The sequence below is a fragment of the Lepisma saccharinum genome, chromosome 30 (genome assembly GCF_977018435.1).
Source record: "Lepisma saccharinum chromosome 30, izLepSacc3.1, whole genome shotgun sequence".
NCBI lineage: Eukaryota > Metazoa > Arthropoda > Insecta > Zygentoma > Lepismatidae > Lepisma > Lepisma saccharinum.
The window spans coordinates 9,652,418-9,673,252 of record NC_139258.1 but is presented as its reverse complement, the minus strand read 5'-3'; the positions used below and the strand labels follow the sequence as shown (position 1 = coordinate 9,673,252).

Below are 20,835 nucleotides of genomic sequence, written 5' to 3'. Positions count from 1 at the left end.
AGCCAAAGTTTTTTTCAGCTTTTCAATAATTTGTAGACTATTCCTGTTGGTTTATGTCATAACCTAAAAATCTTTGAAGAATGTCACAAAAATTCGTACAAAACTCAATCTGCTTATTGAAAATAGTATATATATTCCAAGACAAACAATTTAACAATTGCTTCTTCACCTTGGTGTGTTGTACAGACTGTGAATAAGGAACTCAACAATGTTGCATTTCCCGATTTTCAGACAGGCTTTGTTGCGCTGGTAGTTAAACACAGAGTAAGTACCGCAAGATAACATTCAGACAAAACAGAAATTGTTGAACTTCTTATGTTTCAGCATGCAGTGACATGAAAAACTAAATATGCTGACCAAGGCAGTAATTTATTTTATTAAAAACATAAACTAAAACGTAACGTTTCAACCTTCTAGCAAGGTCTTCATCAGACTCTGTATCAAGTACAAAAGTAACAAGATACACAAAAAGGGCATTATATATACACAAAAATTACTCCCTCCAGACTATTAGAAAGTTGTTAGGAACTTTCTAGCAGGTGGCTTTAACTTTCCAACTGTACTTTCACCTAAAAGGCTAAACATAATTACTTTCATATAGAATGTGAAGAGATATTCATATAGAATATCTCACGCTCTCTTTCCTTCATTTTTCTCCCTTCTCCTCTCCTCTTTCTCTCTTGTCCTTTCCACTCTTTCTAACACCTTCTTCCATTCTTTGTTTAACTTCAGTCCCCCATTCCAGTTCATTATGTCTTCTTCACCTTTCTTCTCTATTTCCTTGGCCTCCTTCCATTTTCTCACTAGCATTCTCTTCTCCCTTCCTATCTGCTTAGCCTCATCCCACTCTATGTCATGTCCTGTTTCTCCTGTGTGTTTAAATATTGCATTTCTCTCTCTCTTAAGTCTCCTATGTTGTTTCACCTGTCTTTCAGCCTTTTTCTCATTTCTCCTATGTACACACTCTGACATTCTTTACATTTCACTTCGTAGATAATCCCTTCCTCTTCCTCTTCTCTGTTCTCCTTTTTTCTTGTTTGCATTCTTCGCTATTCCTAAGATGCTTCTCCCTCCCTTCCTGTAAGTTTTAATTCCCGCTTTCCTAAGCACTTTGCATATCTTTTCTGTGGTCTTCCCCATACTCTTTATTCCAAACCTTCTCTCCTCTTTTTCTTTCTCTTCTCCCCTGCCCGTTTTCTTACTTCTTCTGTTTATGTCCAGTCTATCCTGCTTCTCATTGCCATTCTTTTCCAGCTGTTTCCATAGGCTATTTATTTTGCCTTCTTTTTCACATTCTTTCATGCATATTTTCTTGATTCTGTCCTCCAAATTCTTTATAAAATTTATTTTTGTCACCTCACTTACATCACTTCTTTTGTGGCAGAATACCCCTGCTGCACACTTCTTCTGATGCCAAATGGTTTCAATTTCTTGTCCACTCTTCCTTTGCATCAATATATCTAGGTAGCTTAATTTGTCTTCTTCTATTTCAATGCAATGACACAACATTTTTTTAAAAAAATGACCCAAGAAAATTACATTTCTTCAACTTGAGGAGGGTGTTCAAGATTTCTGTACTAGTTAGCGATGTCTACGTTGCACCAGTTAAAAGATGGTGTCATCAAAATCCGGGCACTGGTTATAACAGTTAGGGATGGTCCAATACGAAATTTTGGCCAATATAATGGCCAACCATGGGACCAGACCCTTGACCTGTTAAACCGAATTATGTAATGATACACAGTAAACATCATCACTGTACAGTATGTACACATTTTAAAAAAATAAACTCTTCCTCAGCTGAGCGGCCTGTTAAACCGATAACCATAATTCTAACGATCCAATATAAAATTCCAAATGGTTCATTGATCTCAATAAATGTGTTGCCAGATGAACAAAGCTTTTACAATGCAAGGGACATTTGCTTGAAAAGTCCAGAATAGAGATTATATGTTTATATCCATAAAAATTATGAGATAATGGCACAATATTGCATTAAATTGTAAGATATTTATAGCTATGTCGGATCAGTAAAATTATTGGTTACCGATACACCAATATGCCTATATTGGCACATACCGATAGAGTACCGATTAATCTGTCCCGTACTTAATAAAATTCTATTAATATTGTTTTTTTTGCAGACAGTCAAGGTGAAGACATGACTTCCAAGAAGGAACAATGTTCGGAGACTGTAGCAGACCCTGCAGTTCTACCTGTCGTGGTGGAAAATGGTTCACTGGAGAATCACTCTGATGCCAGCGAACCCAAGGAGCAAATTGTGAATACATCAGACCATGAACTGCCAAAGGGGGACGAGAATTTGTCAAACGACAGCAGCAGGTTGGAGTTGAATGACGTAGTGGTTCACATCAAAGAAGAAGATGACCTGGTGACGAATTGTGACGAAGACAGACCTCAAAGCATTCAGGAGGAGATGCTGCGGAGAGAGCGACCAGTGAGAAACAGGGTGAAGACCGAGAAAGAGGACTTTATATACGACTTGTCGGTCAGCGAAAAGAAAATCAGTCCGAAGAAGCCTGAGGGCAGAGAGTCTTCTAACGGGAACGGGGACACCGTGCGAAAGAACCTGAGCGGTTCCTTTACGCGGGACGTGAAGAGCATGAAAAGGAAACGTCCAGAGTCGTCGGAAGGCACGAAGAAACCGTGCTTCGCGTTGAGCAACGGTGAGAAAGAAGACGTACCTGCCTCTTCCATGGTTCCTAAACTGTCGCAGTGCAACACAGTGGACAGAAACAATGGCGACAAGCTCGGCAGGCCGGACGAAGTACCGAAGGTGGATAAAAGTGAAAAACCGTGTGGCGCTGCACGCGGGGGAAAAGTAAACTGTAGCCCTTCGGAGACTTCAAAGGCAGAAGCAGAGACGCTACTTTCAGGGTACAACATATCAACACGCAAGTCACTCCGGGTCTTGGACAGCCACGTGCCGAAACACGAGAGCAACAGTGTCGACGGGGAGAGTGCGAGCAAGCAGGTTGCAAGAGACAAGGCCAAGGAGCAGAGCCTGGTGAACAGCGTGAAAAATGAGGAGAAGCAGGCCGTTAAAGGGAAATGAAGCTTCTCCCAATACTTAATGTGTCATTGGTGGAAAACTTACCATGATGTAGGACTTCGTGTGTCAACTCTTGAGTTAAAAGCATGTTGTGTACCTGAATAGTCATCTCTTGCTAGGCTGAAGCTTTGTTTAAAGTACTCCGGTTCATGCATAGATAAAGGTACCTGGTGATAGGCGTAACGTGATAATAAGCTCCTATTTCCTTCCTTCAGAATTTAGTGATGCATATTCTTACATGATTTTCCCTCGTTAGCAAATAAAAAATAATTTTTTATGCATAAGATGGAAGTTACCTGTATTTGTAACAATGTTAATTCCACTTGTTCTAGTGAATTCAAAAAGAATTGCAAAAGAACAGCATTGTTTGCTGTGTTCATATTAATTTATATTTTTCTTGTACAATTTGTCTGGCATGTTTAATGCAAAAGAGACAAAGTTTTGAATTGTGTAAAAAAATTAATGTTATTTATTTGTAATTATGAGAAGGGTGCTCATTAATTGTAATGCAAAATAGAGGAATTGGTAAGTGCACATTTTGCATTACCCAAAGTTCCCTACATTCAGACAATGACTAAGAATCATGTTTTCTTAAGCAGAAGAGTTTCACAATTAGTTTATTTTACGTAGAGGATTGTGCAAAGTTGTAGTAATTCTACACACAATCGCGCAAATGTTATTTGGTAGTTGTTATTATTTTGATTGAATTTGTTGAAGTTTCATTATCAGAACAAAATACCCTTTTCCATAATCACCTTCGTTTAGCTATCCGGTTGGTCACCTATCCATGCCAGCGAGTTTGTTACTATAAGCAGTCGTAGTGCCATTTATCCTTGTTTACTTAAGTTTACATATTGTCTTTTCCTTATCCCTTGTGTGGCCACAAGAGAGAATATGGAAACTTATTCCCAATCAGTGTTGACAGTCCTGACTTGTTATGTACTATGCATTTTGATAGCAAAGACTTTAAAAAAAAATATGAGACGCAGCCCACTCACTATAAGTGTACCCTGTAAAATATGACGTAAAATTTTGTAAAAGGTTAATTTTCCATGTGGATGAGAAACTAAACTTGTGTATCCTGCAGAATGCAGTTGACTCTAAGACGAGTTGTCGTAGTTACTAGATGAAGAAGGTATCCATTCAGAATATTGTAATAAAACTAGCTTATATTTAATGTTCAAATTTACTTGATTAAATTTTTTTAGAAAAGTTAAGCTTTTTATTGTGTAGTAAAATGGTTTGGGTATTGTTTTATTTTGCCTTACTGTAAATCCTGGAAATTAGACATGCAGAAAATAATTTTTCTCTTAAGAAATATATCTCACAAAGATAGTGCACATTTATGCATGGATGGAACAGTTTATTAGCCTCATTAAAGTTGCACATTGTCCTGTTGCTGTCGATGATTAATTATTCGTGTACTGTTATTAAATGAATAATATCTTTCACAGTTCGCGAAGGCGAAGCCAACTTCTGTGGGCTGATTACATATCTAAATTACCTGAATATTAGCATAAATGGAAACGCAGCAAATCACTGCTTGATAGAAATTTTTTGTCACCAAACTTCACAACTGTTCCAAGAATATTCCATGACTGTTATCTCCTTACCATAGCAACGACAATGTTGTACAATTTAACATAAATAGAAAACTAACGTTATTAAACAGCAACTTGAACATTAACATTTGAAGTTAAAAATAGATAATAATTATAATTGTACATTTACAAATGAACATAAGAAGTAAAATAAATTTGTGCTGTAGAGAACGGTCACAACATTCCCCTTCCTCAGGGAAGAAAAAGAGAAGTCGTCGGAAACTTTTGAGTCACCCTATAGCAATACATATTGACACGAGGAGTTTTCTTCATAATATTTGTAGGTAAACTAAATACATATCAAGAGGCTAACCTAAGACAAATTCCCTTTTGGAACCTAGGCACTCTATATCATGGAGTCACCTCCTAGAGCATTCACAGATCTGGGTACCTTACGTAAAGGATTATTACCCATTTAACATTAAAATAATACATCTCTTTTTAACTCTTACTCTTAGGACTAGAGCTTAAATTCTAAGTATCCATTACTTCACATTAAAATTAATGATATCAGTTCAACTTCTTGACACTTATACATTTGAATATAAAAATTTGTATTTATTTTCCTCGATGATAAATAAAATCTAACTCTGACTTACGTTTTTCAAACCCTTGAACATTAATGCTGTTTAGTTATGGGCAATAATCATTATCACAGACTCAATGTTTTCAATACTTATGCCTTTGTACAAGATGACAATATTATACACATATTCATCATTATAAGATGATCAAATCCGGTAACTTTTCTAACGTTGGAAGAGGCCCGGTGCCCACCCAGCGTTGAATTACATGTGTACCTGGGGGAAACCCTGGGGGTAAAGGCAGTCAGGGGCGTGAAGCTGATCACATCACCCCCACTCACGACCGGGTCAAGAAAGTGTGGGTCTTTACCTCCACACCCCTTATATGCTTTCATGGCATGGCATGGTGCTAAGCACATGGGAGCACTTCTTTTTTTTTTTTCATCATTATAAACTTCAAATGCTTTTGTTTCATGAAGAGAATATTTAACTCAACCATATACTTGTACAATATTTTAAACACGATCAAATAGAAATCGTGCATGAACATAAATGTCAAAACTTTTCCTTCAGCAAAATTGAACATTTCAATAGAAAAATTCGATGAAATAATAATAATAAAATATAAGAAAGTTCAACTTTTGAACTTTGTGCTAAAAATGTTTGAAAGTCTTAAGTTCACCTGCGACATTCATGTAATCTTACATCCTATGTGGAATGATCAAACTGTTTACGTGTAGTTTCACTAAAGTCAAAATTAGGAGCATTTACATTCAAAGAATTAGTCTTAGTCCTTGTTTGATAATTTCCTTCCATTGAAGGAAAACTTGTCCACAATTCCATATCACATTATAAAGTTCTAATAATTTATCTGTCCCCAGTTGCGGTAAGTTTTGTATACATTCACATGATATGCCATCCATTCCTGTGACGACAAAGGTTTCCTTTCACTTATAACTAACTTTTCTTAATTCTGCACTGGTATATAGACATTCCAATGTTGATGGTGTGGATTCATTGATTGAATTTAATGTGGCGTTAAAATCACACTCGCTGGAGTCTGGTGTTAGGGTTTGATGAAATTCTGTTATCCATTTACTGCTTATGTCGCCTCCATGATATCTACTAATATTATTGGCATTAGACATTCTGTTAATAACTTTTCACATTGTGGTTAAGGATGATTCATTTGTTAATGAGGAACAAAACTTTTTCCAAAATTCGGCCTTAATTTGCCTTAAGTACCTTTGAGTTTTGGCTGCTGTTTCTTCGTACTTCAATAAATGATTCATTGTTGGGTTTTCTTTATATTTGAGGAATGCATTTTGTCTAGCATTTATCAATTTCTGGCAGTTTGTCATCCACTACGGAGTAATCTTTCTTTTCGAGTCACGTTGATGGGGAATTGTAGATCTATTCAAATTCTCTTTAATTAGTGATGTATAGTTTTCGTAATCTTTCCCTAAATATTGTTGGTATTTTTCAGTAGAGAGATTAATTTGTCTTGAAAATTCGTTCCAGTTAATATTTTTAGAATAGTGTTGGTCTTTCCGGAAGATTTCTAAATATAAATGTTGTATCTATATTTGAATCAAATGAGATCAAAATTGGAAGACGATTACTATTATATGGATTTTGCAGAACTCTCCAGTTAATATCGGCAACTATATTCTCTGTCACGAGTGTTATGTCAGGGGCACTAGGATTTTCATTTGGTCTCGAGAATTTGTATATCACCAAACTTCACAATAATAATTATAATTGTACATTTACTAACTGAAATATAAACTCTCAAAAGTTCTTACAAGAACACAAATTATGAAGCATGTCCAAAAAGTTGTCATGTTCGGTTGATAAAGAAAAGAACACAAGAATTTATTTGAACAAAACCTTTTTTACTCTGAAATCACATACCTTGAGCTTTTTGTCTACATAGACATGCATGGCATTGAAGCACTTATCATAGCGGGAGACAAATTTTTGTGTACCCTTGTCATATACTTCTGCTGCCAGTCCATTGAGAAATGCTTTTGCTGGAGCCCTTCGTTGTCATCCAAGCACTTTCCTTCCAAAAACTCCTTTAATTTTGTAAAAAAGATGATAATCTCTAGGGGCAAGATTGCTCCAAGAGCTCTCTGAAACTTCTGAAGGAACTGTTGTTTCTATGGCAATACACATCTGGGCATTGTGGAGGCCTCCTGTGATTTTGAATGTCTCTTCATTGTCTTGCAATATGTGTTTGCATTGATGGTTTGACCATGGAGCATGCATTCTAGTGTGTGCTCCATCTCTGTCCCAGAACCGTGTAGTCATTGCCGTATGGATAGAGGGGTTCTGCTTGCCTTTTTTCAGTTTGGTGGAAGAACGTCCATGGGTGGTTGTTTCCTCTTGGGCATAAATTAGGCAACCCAAGTTTTGCCACCTGTCATAATGTGGGATAGAAATTCATCACCTTCGTTTGTGTTCAAAAAATGTCAATGCATCTCCTTTGCAGGGTTTTTGTGTTCCTCTATGTTAGCTTGAGATCACTGGTAATGGTGCTATGCATTATGCATCACGACGTATGTGGAAATGTGCATGGAGTGTATCAGTGGTTATGTGACTTCATCCACATTACACAGCATCATCATCCTTCACCATTTCCTGCCTCTTGGTGGGTCTGCATAGAAGTCAAGCCTCTTCATTTTCTTCTAGTCTTCCACCACTCCTCTGTTTCCACGATGTTCCAATCTTGTCCTTTTCTTCTAACAATCCACTATCTCCTCTTTCCACAGACATCTTGGTCTCCCCCTTGGCCTTATTCCCACTCCTTGTGCATTAAGCTCTTGCTGGTTGTCTTTCTGCATCCATCCTCTTCTTGTGTGTGAACCATCTCATCTATCCTGTCCTGAAGCTTCAGCACAGTGAATTTCAGAAGGTCAGGTTTTCCTAGCATGCAAAAACCAAATGACAGTTCTCTCCTCACACTTGGCAGGATTCTTTATTTTCTGGTTCACCCTGTTGACTGGCCACAGAAACATGTATACAACCACTATGTGGCCGGGCTTACCATACGTCCGGGATTAGCCCTAACAGTCCTGTTTTTTTAGTGCTGTTTGGGGTGATGTCCGGGATTGCAAAATGTCCAGGGTTGAGAATCTGAACATGAAAATAGCTACCGATATTGAATATTCATATAATAATGAATTTTATGATGTTATTAAAACAAACACGCCATTTCTGAAAAAAGTCATAACTAGTAAGAAGTGCAACTGAGTCAACCAACAGATAATGCTACCTAGGCCGCGGTGGCTGAGTCGGTAACGTGTCTGACTACCATGCTCAAGGTCCCGAGTTCGATCCCCGGCCGGTTCAAATCCGGGAACTTTTCTAAGGTTGGGAGCGGCCCCGGCGCCCACCCAGCGTCGAATAACATGGGTACCTGGGGGAAACCCTGGGGGGTAAAGGCGGTCAGGGGCGTGATGCTGATCACGTCACTCCCACTCACGACCGGATCAAGAAAGTGTGGGGCGTTACCCCCACACCCCCTATATGCCTTCATGGCGTGGTGCTATGCACAGGGGAGCACTTTTCACTTTTTTTAGAACAGAGGGGTTTCCTAAACATCAGAAAATATATTATTCAATTAAACAAATTAATTGATTGATTTTAGAAAATAATGTTAATATTTTTCTTGTACAATTTATAGTTTAATGTTCCAATGAAATGTTAAGACTTTCAAGTCATTTCAATTTATTTTTGAAAAAAAAAATTGAAATTCAGCATTGCTAATATGTCCTAGGTTGGACCCAAAAAAATATGGTAAGCCTACTATGTGGTGCATCTTGCACAAAAGCTCATACACAACTGACTCATACTGGGCAACCTTGGATGCTGCCTGCGTATCCTTCTGCCCATGGACTGGTGACAAGGTTGTACAAAAAATTGTATTCTGCTACGATAAGTGTCTCAATGCGATGGGTTTTCGAAAGGTGAAAGACCGCACTTCAAGCGAGTATACTTCAACAATGGTCTCACAGTTCAATCTCGGAGTGTTGGATTTGAAACGAAAATCTTACACTTCTACTGCAGTGCCTAATACGGTCAGTAGACAAAACTACGAACACATTGTTTTCCCATGTTATATACACTTGTTTTTCACCATGGCCTGTGTCCAAAAGGTATAAGAGCAGACTTGAAGTATAGTCTTGATGGAAGTGACATCACCTAGTGCAGCCAAGTACGCAAGGAATCTAGACCACAGAGCAGAGAACACATCATTGTAGGCTTGATCACGAGACTCCTGCTCTCATTAATTTGTTTGAAATCACGGAGGTAGAAAGCCAGCAAGTGGTTTGTTGAAGTTGAAATTTGTGTAAATGTATTAATAAGAACATTTTAAAATGCTCCGAGATTTATATGGTGAAAAATAAGTGTTTAAAATGTGGGAAAAACAATGTGTCCTTAGTTTTATCTATCTACTGATCGTATTTGGCCTGCAGTCGAAGTGCAATTCGAAAGACTTCCAGTCCACGACTGCAAGACCATGCTCGCTTCAAGTATGTCTTTGCACCTTTCGGACACGGCCATAGAAATCACGTAGCATTTTTAAAAGTTCCTATATTTACATTTACCCATGATAGAAGAACTACAACCAGCAATTGGGCGAATTTTGATTTCCATGATTTCAAACAAGTGAATAACTAGCGCACAAGTGAAGTAGGCAGTGGCGGCTCGTGGTTCAGAATGTTGGTGGTTGCAGCAAATATATATATACACTATATTTATATAACTTTAATTTGTATATATTTATAATGTAATTATATGTAGCTATTTATAATTTTGTGAGTGACACGTGACACTTTCGAGGAGTACAATTAATAATCATCATGCAAAATTTGAAGTTTCCATTTATTCAGCAGCAATATTATGAAGAATTGTGTTTTTTGTGATTACATAAGAAGTACTTTAATGTTCGGATCCCACTTTAAACTGTAGGTCCAGTTCCGATTAGACTTTCTGTGCATAAAGTGGATTTAAAAAACAAATCAAATTGTTACAAGTTTCAAGCATAATTTAAATTAGGTTAAGATTCTCCCCAAAATAAAATATTTATCTTTGCTTAACGTGGACATTTTGTCTGTTGCTCTACGACACAGGACAGTGTGCTCTCTAACGGTGTATGAAAGAATTAGCAATCAAGCGTTTGTTGTTGGTTCGTCCTCTTCTTCCCTCACCCGCCGGGGGATCCGAAATGGGTCACCTGACTTTGCTGTGTTGTAAACCCATTGCAGCAACCAAGCCGACTGAAGCAGGGGATGAAGAACAGCGTTGAACCTCACTCCAATACTCCACGCTGTAGAGATCAGGCCGTTGCTCTGGCTTTGCAACGCGCACCTGTGCGTCTCGCAGGTTGCCTCCTTTTTTTAACAGATCATAGTGGAATTTGATTTATGAAGCAATGAAGGGCAAAATTTTTTGTTTATGTTTAATATATTTAATAGGAAAACAAATTAAAAATATACTAACAAAAGGTATGAAATTTTGTTGTAAAATAGCCAGTCGTTGTGCAACACTGCAATAATATCAGTAACCGCCCTGAAAGCAGGGACGACGATCAGTAGTCCCTAGTGAAGTACAAAATACTACTTAGTCGAGTCCTGCATCCTGCACACTCGAATGCTTGTTTAAGGCGAAGAGGGACAATTACGCACCAGGCATGCATTTATTCCAATATCGTCGGAATGAGCAATGCTACTAATAAGATCTCCGCCAGAAATGAAGAGTATGAATTTCTCCCCATGTGGCAAGTGGAAGCGGTTTCCTAAGTTGATTATTAAGCCTTATATGATTTTTGAAAAATATGATGAATTGATATTCCCGAGAGAATGAATAAAATAATGGTCCCATAAGCCTAGTGCATTTCTCCTTGCCTCCTACGGCTATCCTAGCAGTGTTGCCAAACCTGATGTGCATAATAGAGCTAAATTTCACCATTAATATAGCTAAAGAGGACTTTCAAGGAGCTAGATTAACGAAGGCTGCATAAAGTGCCTACTAGGGTAATTTTAGTTGTCAGAGGGGTGGGGGTGCTGCTATTACCGTTAGCTTTAAAGTGATGGCAATTTATTGTTAGTTTTCACCGCCTAGATTTGGCAGCATCACCCATCTCAGTAATCCAATGATGTTAATATAAAATCGAAAATAAAGGGTTCCCGGATAACAAAATTGTCATCTTCATCTTAGCCACAGTGCTATATATAAAAATACATGGGGAGGAAAGAAGAGGTGGGTGACGCAGCCTATAGCTATACGAATATCACGTCATGTGCAAAATGTACACTCATGGCAAAAGTTGGTATTTATGGGCCGGAGCCAGTGGTGGCATCATAGTGGGGCAGAGGGCGGGTGCCACAGTTCACAGTCAAGCTGCCCCAGCGAGAAAGACCTAGGGGAAATTGTCCCTCCTCGCCTTAATTGGCACTTTCGAACTGCATGAGGTGATGTCACTTCTGACAAAAGCATACTTCAAGACTACTTTTTGACCTTTCGAACACAGCCATTGTGCAAGATAGCTTCAAATGTGTTTTCTCAGAGTAAAAAAGTGTTGTTCAACCAACGTCTTTTGTTCTTCTTTTATTATCAAATGGGTAATACAGGGTGCATTCAAGTTCTAAGGTCTCCTATTTTTTTCTTCATTAATAGAAGCATTTATAGACGTGAGAGTTGTTTGAGAAGCAGCATCCATTCTTGAAGGTTGATGAGGCCAGATGACAGCACGAAACGGCCCATAGGAAGCTAGTGGCGCTATCTAACGACGGACATGTTCTTGATACTCGAAATGACATCATTTACATCGAAAGAACAGCATGTTATTATCCATTTTCTCACCTGCGTGGAGTAACACCCATCGATATTCATCTTAAATTGACTGAGACATGCTGTGGTGGTGTCATGGACGTGAACAATGTGCGTTCATGGGTCTGATAGTTCAAGGAATGTCGAAATGAAAACAAACCAAAGGAGCCTCGCCCACGAACCAGCTGCCAGTTACTCCATTGCTGAGAAAAGGGATGTTTTGGGACAACAAAGGCATTATACTCGTGCATTTCTATCCTAAGAATACCACAATGATGGGTACAAGCTGTGAAACTGATTTGAGGACCAAGTTGCTTCCAGCATTGCGAAAGAAACAGCCGGAAATGGCTGCAGCTGTGTTCTTTCATCAGGACAACTCACCTCCTCATCGGGCGGCCATTGCTCAGATGCTCTTCATGGAAAACAAATTTGAAGTGAATCACATGCTCTGTCCATACTCACCTGACCTCGAACCTAGCAATTTTTGGCTCTTTCCAATGCTCAAGGACAGTCCGTGGTCGCACATTTTCCAGCCGTTCCTCTCTTGCATCAGCGATTATTCAGTGTACAAAACAGTCTCCTAAAAAAGCGTTTGCAGAGGCCATGCTATCATGACGTCAGTGTTGTGAAAAATGTGAACGTCTAGACGGTGATTATGTTGAGAAGTAACGGCAGTTTCAGCTTTCTGAGGTGAGTATATTTTTCAAAATAATTTAGGAGACCTTAGAACTTGAATGCACCTCGTACTTTCTAGGTGTGCCTCGAGAGAGAGGCACTAGACTGGAACCTGCAGTAAAAGTAAAAGAGGGAGGCCTAGACAGACGTGGCGAAGATCTGTTCACGCTGACGCCTTGGAGGAAGGAAAGAACTGGAATGCAGTGAAGAGAATTGCCGTCAGTAGGACCATGTGGATATGCTTTGTTGATGCCCTATGTTCCACAGGGAACAACAGGAATTAAGTCAAAAAGTGCCTCGTATTACATAAAATTGCTGGGTGTGGAAAGTACTATGCAATCAGCTTATTTTCCTTGGAAATTTATACAGAACACACCTTGATGAAAATGTTCAGTCTTTTTTGCATCAATCTTGATGTGTAGAACACTTGGCACTACCAAATCTTGAGCAAAAATTGTATCTACCAATGTCAGTTGGTAACCGAAAGCAGATGGACATGTGCAGGAATCTCTCGTGTTTAGACATTTGCAATCCACCTACCATAAAAAACTTCACCACCTCAGACACCACAAGATAACGGCTAGCAGAATCTAATACTGTTAGTAAATATTTTTCACCTTTGGAAGAACGTATGAATAGACCTTGTAAGTCATAAATAATATTTCACCTGGTTTTGATGGTTTGTGCATGATTTCCAGATACTTAAGAGGATGTTTATGTGGTTTATTTTTCATGCAAATTTCACAATCAGTGATGTAAGATTTTGTGTCCCTTTTCATATGAAGCCAGTAAAATATTTGGTAAATTTTACCGAGTGTCTTGTCTGTACCAAAATGACCACCTTGATCTTGATAATTGTGCAGTACAAGATTTACTAATGATTGAGGCACGGATATTCTTATCCGGTTTGCATTGTGAAAATCTTTGATGGTAAGTAGATCATTGTGAATAAGGTATATATTCTTCCAGTTTCGATGTTTGCTCTGTTGTGAACTTTCACAACCAGCGAGAACAGATTTAACACCACTGCAATACGGATCACTATTTTGTTCATTAAAAAAATTGATTTTATCACATATTAATGACTCATCAAGATACTCAAAGTTATTCATGAATATGAGTTCATTATTATGGTCATTAAAAGATCGGCTCAACAGGTCTGCCAAGAGGTTTTCTTTACCTCTACAATACTCGACATGGAATGAGTACTGTTGTATTTGAATAAACCATCTAGTCAGCCTATTGTTCCAAGTGTGTGCAGATTCTAACCACGTGAGGGATTTATGATCTGTGATAACAGTAGTGGAGGTACTTGCTTATTTGCTAACGTAAAAGTTGTAAATTATTTATCTATGTTTCTGTAATATCATATAAATCACTATGTTCCTCGCCATTATAGCTATAATCAGTGATGATGCCAGAAAGGGCAGGGGTGGTCGACCATTTCTCTCCTTAGGACCTCCCCAATGGCATGGTGATAATGTCATTGCCTTGTAATAAAGGGGTCCCAGGTTTGATACTTGGTGGAGGCACATTGCACAGTGGGTTGAATTCCACTTTAAACTGTAGGTCCAGTCCCGATTACCCTATCAGTGGATAAAGTTGTCTTAAAGCAACACATTTCTCTCTCTTATCATCCACCCAGCAAAACAAGAAAGCTAGATAAATGAATGAATGCTGTTTCAGCCCGAATATGCATTTTCATGTGGTACTTAGGGGTATAATAAAGGTGACTGTATCCTCAGAAAATACCGCTGTTCCGCCATTACTTTTCTCTTAACACCCTCTCTGGCTACAGTATATTTTGATTTCTATATTTTTCATAAGCTGGTTTTAATTTTGGTTTTCCTGTGTTTCATATTGTTAGCACACATTGCCCGAATTTATATATGTGGAGGCCCCTTGCTAGATCATGACTTTTATTCATGATATGGGACTTGGACCGAGGAAGATATTAAGCACATAACATCATGACATTTTCAAAACATATTATCGTTTTATAGAACATGTAGGAGCTATTTAGAATTCCACGCAAATGGTGCTTGGTTCGCGTTCCCTCAGTACACACTATAGTCTATGGGCCAGGAAAGAATTAGGTATAATTTTGGGGTACTAATTTTCCTTTATGCCACAGTTATAAGGGAGGGTAAGGATACCATAAAACCATGATTGTCATTTCAAAGTGGTAGCTAATAGAAATGGCGGCCAATCCAAGATGGCGGATGTAGACATTTGAAAAAAAACTGCTATCTCTGTAACCAACCGTCCGATCTCAATGATCTTTTTTCAAGTGAAAGCTTAATATGTGTTCTGTATTTAATGTTATGTTATGTTTTTAGATAGGAGCAACTGTTAAGTTAATAATCACGAATTAGTAAAACAATGTTGTCTTTTTTACTATTAATTTTATGTTTATCATTAATTTATTAATTATCTAGGCATCTGAGAAGAAAATGTTCCAAACAAAAATGACATATTACACTTGTTGGTTCAAATGAATTATGTAGAGTGTGCAGCTTATTTTTCTAGCAGGATGTGTCCTTAGTCCTATTTAATTACCATATTGTAGTGTAACTGGTATTGACTATTCAATAGTATATTATTGTTACATACATGCAATAACATTTAATAATAATAATAGTTTATTTAAAGTACTGACAACAGTTAAAAACAAAACCTTATGCAACACTATGTCACAAAAAGTAATATCAAAGGATTAACTCATAATGTTTTTTACAATAAACCTCATCTTATAACTAAAGATAATATTTTAAGGGAAGTCAGTTAAAATCATCAATTAATATTTTTTATAAATTCACCACCATTCCTCAAATTTACTGATAATAATGCATTTTTTTCTTGTTTTGTATTTTGGAACATTATTATACTATTGTATTTATAAAGCATTCACTATCAATCCTATTTGACAAAATGTTTTGTATCAATAAATTAATTTTATATTTCCTTCTTGAGCTCAAGGTTGTTAAATGAAATATCTCTAACCACTCCATATAATTTAGCGATATGTAACTTTTCTTCATTTTCATACAAATCAACCTAATAGTTTCTGAATTGATTCAATTTTCTCGTTGTGACTATTTGCCCGCTACATTCCATAATTCACTTCCATATTCCACTAATATGTGGACCAAAATTATAAATAGAAATCTAAAAGTTTCCATTCTATTATAAGTGAAGTCTAATTAAAAAATATGAAACCTAAAACCTTTTTAGATTTTTACAAATTTCAATTATATGTTCATCAAATAGCAATTTAGAATCAATAATTATACCCAAATCCTTATGACTAGAACAAATAGAAACCTTATAAGATTTAATAACATATTGAGAAACATATTGTTTTTCTCGACCATTTAATAATAATAATTATTATTAGTTGTTGTTGTAGCAGTACTAACTAGCCATGAATTTTGTTTAAATGTTACCGATGCTAATGGAAGAATGTTATTGATTGATTGAAATTACACCCATCGCATTATATAATAATAATAATAATAATAAATTCTTTATTTCCGTAGACCCATATCCATAGGTGTGGAAAATGTCATACAATACTAAATATTACAAAGAGTAGGATTACAATGAAAAGAACAAAATGCAAACACAAAAATACAAATAAATCATATGGGTTAAACATAAACAGTTATAAGTGTCACATACTAAACTTGTAAAAGAGAAAATCCAAATATAGGAGACATACAATGTCAAAAGAATTTAAATGCTTCAATTTACTAATCCAGTTTAACTATTGAAATTCATTGAGATTATATAGAGGTATATGTGTTAAATACTGTTTAATTCATTTCAGTTTCTTGTGAGTTTCTGTAATTTGTTTGATGTGTGTGGGAGGCCAAGCCCCTTACAATGCATAAAAAAATCACAATTCGTATCTCTAAAATCTTCCATACCCAAGGTAAAACCCAAGGCTATACTGGGGCACTCAGCACATATATTTCTATGAGCAAAACACAGAACAAACAAACACAAAGGTAGCCTCCCGATGGCTTAGTGTGACCAGTGTGTAATGTTGTCGCCTTGTGATCAAGGACCCGGGTTTCATACCCTGAGGAGGCACAAAGTGGTTCGGATCCCACATTAAACTGTAGGTCCACTGTGGATTAGCCTATCTGTGCATAAAGTGGACTTAAAAACAAGAACTCAATCAAACAACCCTACAAAGGATTATGCTGGCTGTAGGTTCAGTCGTCAGGGCCTTGTTGTCCTGCAGTCCTGCAGTTGCCAAGGTAAAGTACGTGGAAACGAGATTAACATTTGGGTGTGTTCAGAAGAACATCATAACATACATGCGTACTCTTCATGGGCGTAACTTGGGACCTAACTTGGGGGGGGGGATCGAACTTGTTGCTTAACTTTGGGAGAAGGAGCAGGATCCAACTTGGGACTTAACTTGGAGGGGGGAGGCAGAATCAAACTTTGGAGGAGGCAGAATCAAACTTTGGAGGGGGCTGAATCAAACTAGAGACTTAACTTTGAGGTGGGGGGGCCAGAATGAAACTTGGAACTTAACTTAAGGGGCAGAATCAAACTTAGGACTTAACTTTGGGGCAGAGGCGGCGCCAGAAATTTTCGACCGGGTGGGCAGAAGTTCCATATTGATAGATTAGGGTGGTCAGTATAAATTTAAAACTACATATAAATATGTGCACGTAAGACGTAGCTATATATATCCCCCCCTCTCTCTTACACTCCTGATTTTCTTCTTGCTTCTTTTCACTTTCCTTTTCTTGTTTTCCTCTTTATTCTTTTCTAATCTATTCTCGCAACTTGTTCCATTTCCTTTCGCGTTGTCTCTGATGGACACAATTATTTCAACGAAGTGTTTCTCCATGCGCAGCCATATATTCACAGTCATATTCTTTCATACATGTTAATATAATGAAATAAATGCGAATTAGGTTTAAGCTTGTGTTGCATGACATTTTGCCCTTCGAGAACAAAAAAAAATACAAGGCACATACTTGATGTTATGTATTCGGCGACAGTGATAGAAAGTGCGAAGGTAGACAATCGTGATGTTTCTCGTAATTTAAGTGATTGTCCCTGAGCATAGTATTTTCATCGTATGAGTTTTTGACTGAAAGAGTTTTCTTACTCCTTGGGGGTCACTTTTCTTAGCTTACAAGGTTTGTACAACTGAGAAATCTATCTGAATGTTTGCAGTAGGGGCGATTGGGTGCCAACATTTGAGGGGCAAGAGAAATATCCTTTTTTTTTTGGTATAAAAAGCTTAGCATAAAGAGGTCATAGTGCGGGGGCAAAAAGTGGCAAAATGTGCCGGGAGGGACTGCATCCCCCAACTCCCGCTCCCCTAATCGCCGCCACTGAATGCTTGGATTAAAATGATCATCTTATTAGGAATGTTTTAAAACACACACGCAAAACAAATTCTTTGTTCCTTATCCATGAAGTATTTCTAGGCTAATGAAAGGCTATTTTGACAAAATATCACCCATAACAAATAAACAGGTAAAATTGAAAAATCTGTTCAGAATTGAAGAGATTATTAGCTAAGTGGATATTCGTTTTCTGAACTAAGTCATGTTACTCATGCAGGAGAAGCAACACATACATGGTTACATGAACATATTTTTTGAGGTAACAAATTGATTTAGGACACAAGGAATACATCGAAGTTGATCACCGTACCAGGAATAATCCATCTATTATTCATAGATGACTTGAGTTGTATGGCATGACCATTTCGAACGCACTAGAATGTCAACCTCTGTCCTGTACAGCATACCCTGCAAACTTTATTCTTGCAAGGCAACGAGTCCCTGGCGCCTGGAACCACAGTCGAAGTAATAACTTATGGGGGTTTGTATTTTGAGTGTTTGCGTGTGTTTGCCTTTACCCCTTCGTCACTTTCATCTAATCACCATTGAACCTTATCGTCGTCATTATCAAAATTAGCAGAAAGATGACTTAAAATAAAGCAAATCATCCACAACTTACTCTTCCAAAAATGGAGTTTCATTAGTACATATCACTTCGAAAGTTGAGGTGGTAGTTTCTACTAATAAGACACATTGCACAGTGTTCATTAGTAGATCAAGGCAGCTAATTCCGTGAACAATGACGTTGTTTTCCAAAAGCCTCAAATAAACACAGTCAAAAAAGTTTTGCATCACCCGAGAAGTGATGAAAGTAGCGGCCGCAACATGCCGAAGCGGATAACAAACGATGAAGCAGAGATCATTGTGGGAAGTAACGCGGCCGACGTGCAATACCGATCACGACTACCGGAGTCGGCAAGCGCGTGTTCGAGCATAGCAGCACGGTAGTCGGCATAGGTTGGTTAGGTGTTCCTTGTGTCCAGTTAGCGAAGGCAAGAGAGTGCAGCTGTGTGCAAGGCATGCCTAGGCGTACGATAGTGCAGTTTGATTGGGTCAGAATCATCATGCTACTGCAGACTGGCATGTCACAATGGGCTGTAGCTAGGGCTGTTGGAGTGTCGCAAAGCGATGTCTGCAAGACCTGGAACAGCAGATCGTCAACGGACAGGTCGTCCACGGGTCACAACACCAGCACAAGACAGCTATGTATGACTCTCAGCTCGGCGACAGAATACCATGAAGGCAAGGAACATCACTCATGCCCTCCAGGCAGCCTCTGGTGTGCGTGTGTCAAACCAAACTGTCCGTAACAGACTCCGAGAAAGTGGTTTACGTTCCAGAAGACCTCTCCGGTGCCAGTACCTATTGCCACGACATCGGTGCGACCGTGTGCATTGAGCCCGTGCACATCGAAATTGGGGACCCGGTAATTGGGCTCATGTGATCTTCACCGATGAATGTAGGCTCTGTCTAAGGCCAGATTCACGAAGAGGACGGGTGTGCCGAGGCCCTGGACTGCAGGAGCGGCTTCGTGGTGTCCAGGGGTCCATCCATACCAAGGAGGAGGAATCATGGTGTGGGCAGGGATCATGCTCGGATGTCGAACGCCCCTAATTCCAATTAGAGGGACACAAACAGCTGTTCGTTATGTCAGGGACATTCTCCAGGCGACTGTGGAACCATTTTATCAGGAAATTGGTGACGAATTTGTCTTGGTAGATGACAATGCCCGTCCACACTGCGCACATATGGTGCACGATTATCTGCAGGCGGCGAATATCTGTTGCATGCTCTGGCCAGCGCAAAGTCCCAACATGAATTCCATCGAACATGCATGGACAATGCTAAGAAATTCCATTGCAAACCGTTTTGTAGCTCCCACCAATCTCCGTGAAGTTGTTCTTGCGGCACAGGACGAATGGGATTGCTTACCGCAAGATCACCTTGATTGTCTCATCCTCAGTATACCACAGCGTGTTCAAAACCTTCTTGCAGCCACGGGAGGACACACCAGGTGGTAGACAATGTTTCTGGTGGATCCGCTATGACGAACAGTCTTCTTGTGACAATTCTTTGTTTTTTCGCCTCCATCATGAATTGTGCCATTTTCGTTTTTAACACATATCTGAGAAAATCGTACGTTTTTTGTTCCCTTTTCATTCAACATGTCTTGTTCTTCATATTTTCTTTTGTATTTCCACTGTCATTATCAATAAACCTTGTGCTTTATATATCTTTTGCCAATTTCCGTCCTGATGGAAAACCTTTTTGACTGTGTTTATTTGTCTCAGGCAATACACGCTCTTAACCTTTAAACAGCCAATGGGTCATATATGACCCATAGAAAGTATAGGCGAAAACAGCCAATGGGTCATGTACATGCTTTTAGGACCTTCATACTTGTATGTGAGGTTGTAAACGCTGACAGATGTTGAGATAAGACATTGAAATTTCATGTGGAAGAAATCCCACCCCCTCCTCCCCTCCCCCTTTCTCTAATATGCAAATTAGCCATTTTTGCCTAAATGGAGGATTGTACATATTGCATCATATTTCAGCCTGTCTGAGGACTAGAGACTTGAAAGAAGTTTCCCTTTGTTGCAAAAGGTCTATTCTTTGAAAACAATGCAAAAGTTTGCGCCCTTTTTCCAAAATAACGGGAGAAGAGGGGGCAAACGCCAGATTTTTTTTTCATTGAGATTTGGGGACTTGGCCCCTCCCAACCCCGTTTATCTCACTTGGGCTTC

The 20,835-nt window shown here is 38.5% G+C and overlaps 1 protein-coding gene across 1 annotated transcript in view; it reads left to right on the top strand.

Annotated features, from left to right (window-relative positions):
- Positions 1–4,235, top strand: part of LOC145982041 (uncharacterized) — a 36,521-nt gene extending 32,286 nt beyond the window's left edge. Inside the window, exon 8 of the mRNA XM_083115617.1 lies at positions 2,145–4,235. Coding sequence (XP_082971743.1) covers positions 2,145–3,076 — 932 coding nt within the window. The 3' untranslated portion in view covers positions 3,077–4,235. The remainder of the gene's footprint in view (positions 1–2,144) is intronic.
- Positions 4,236–20,835: the final 16,600 nt, after the last annotated feature.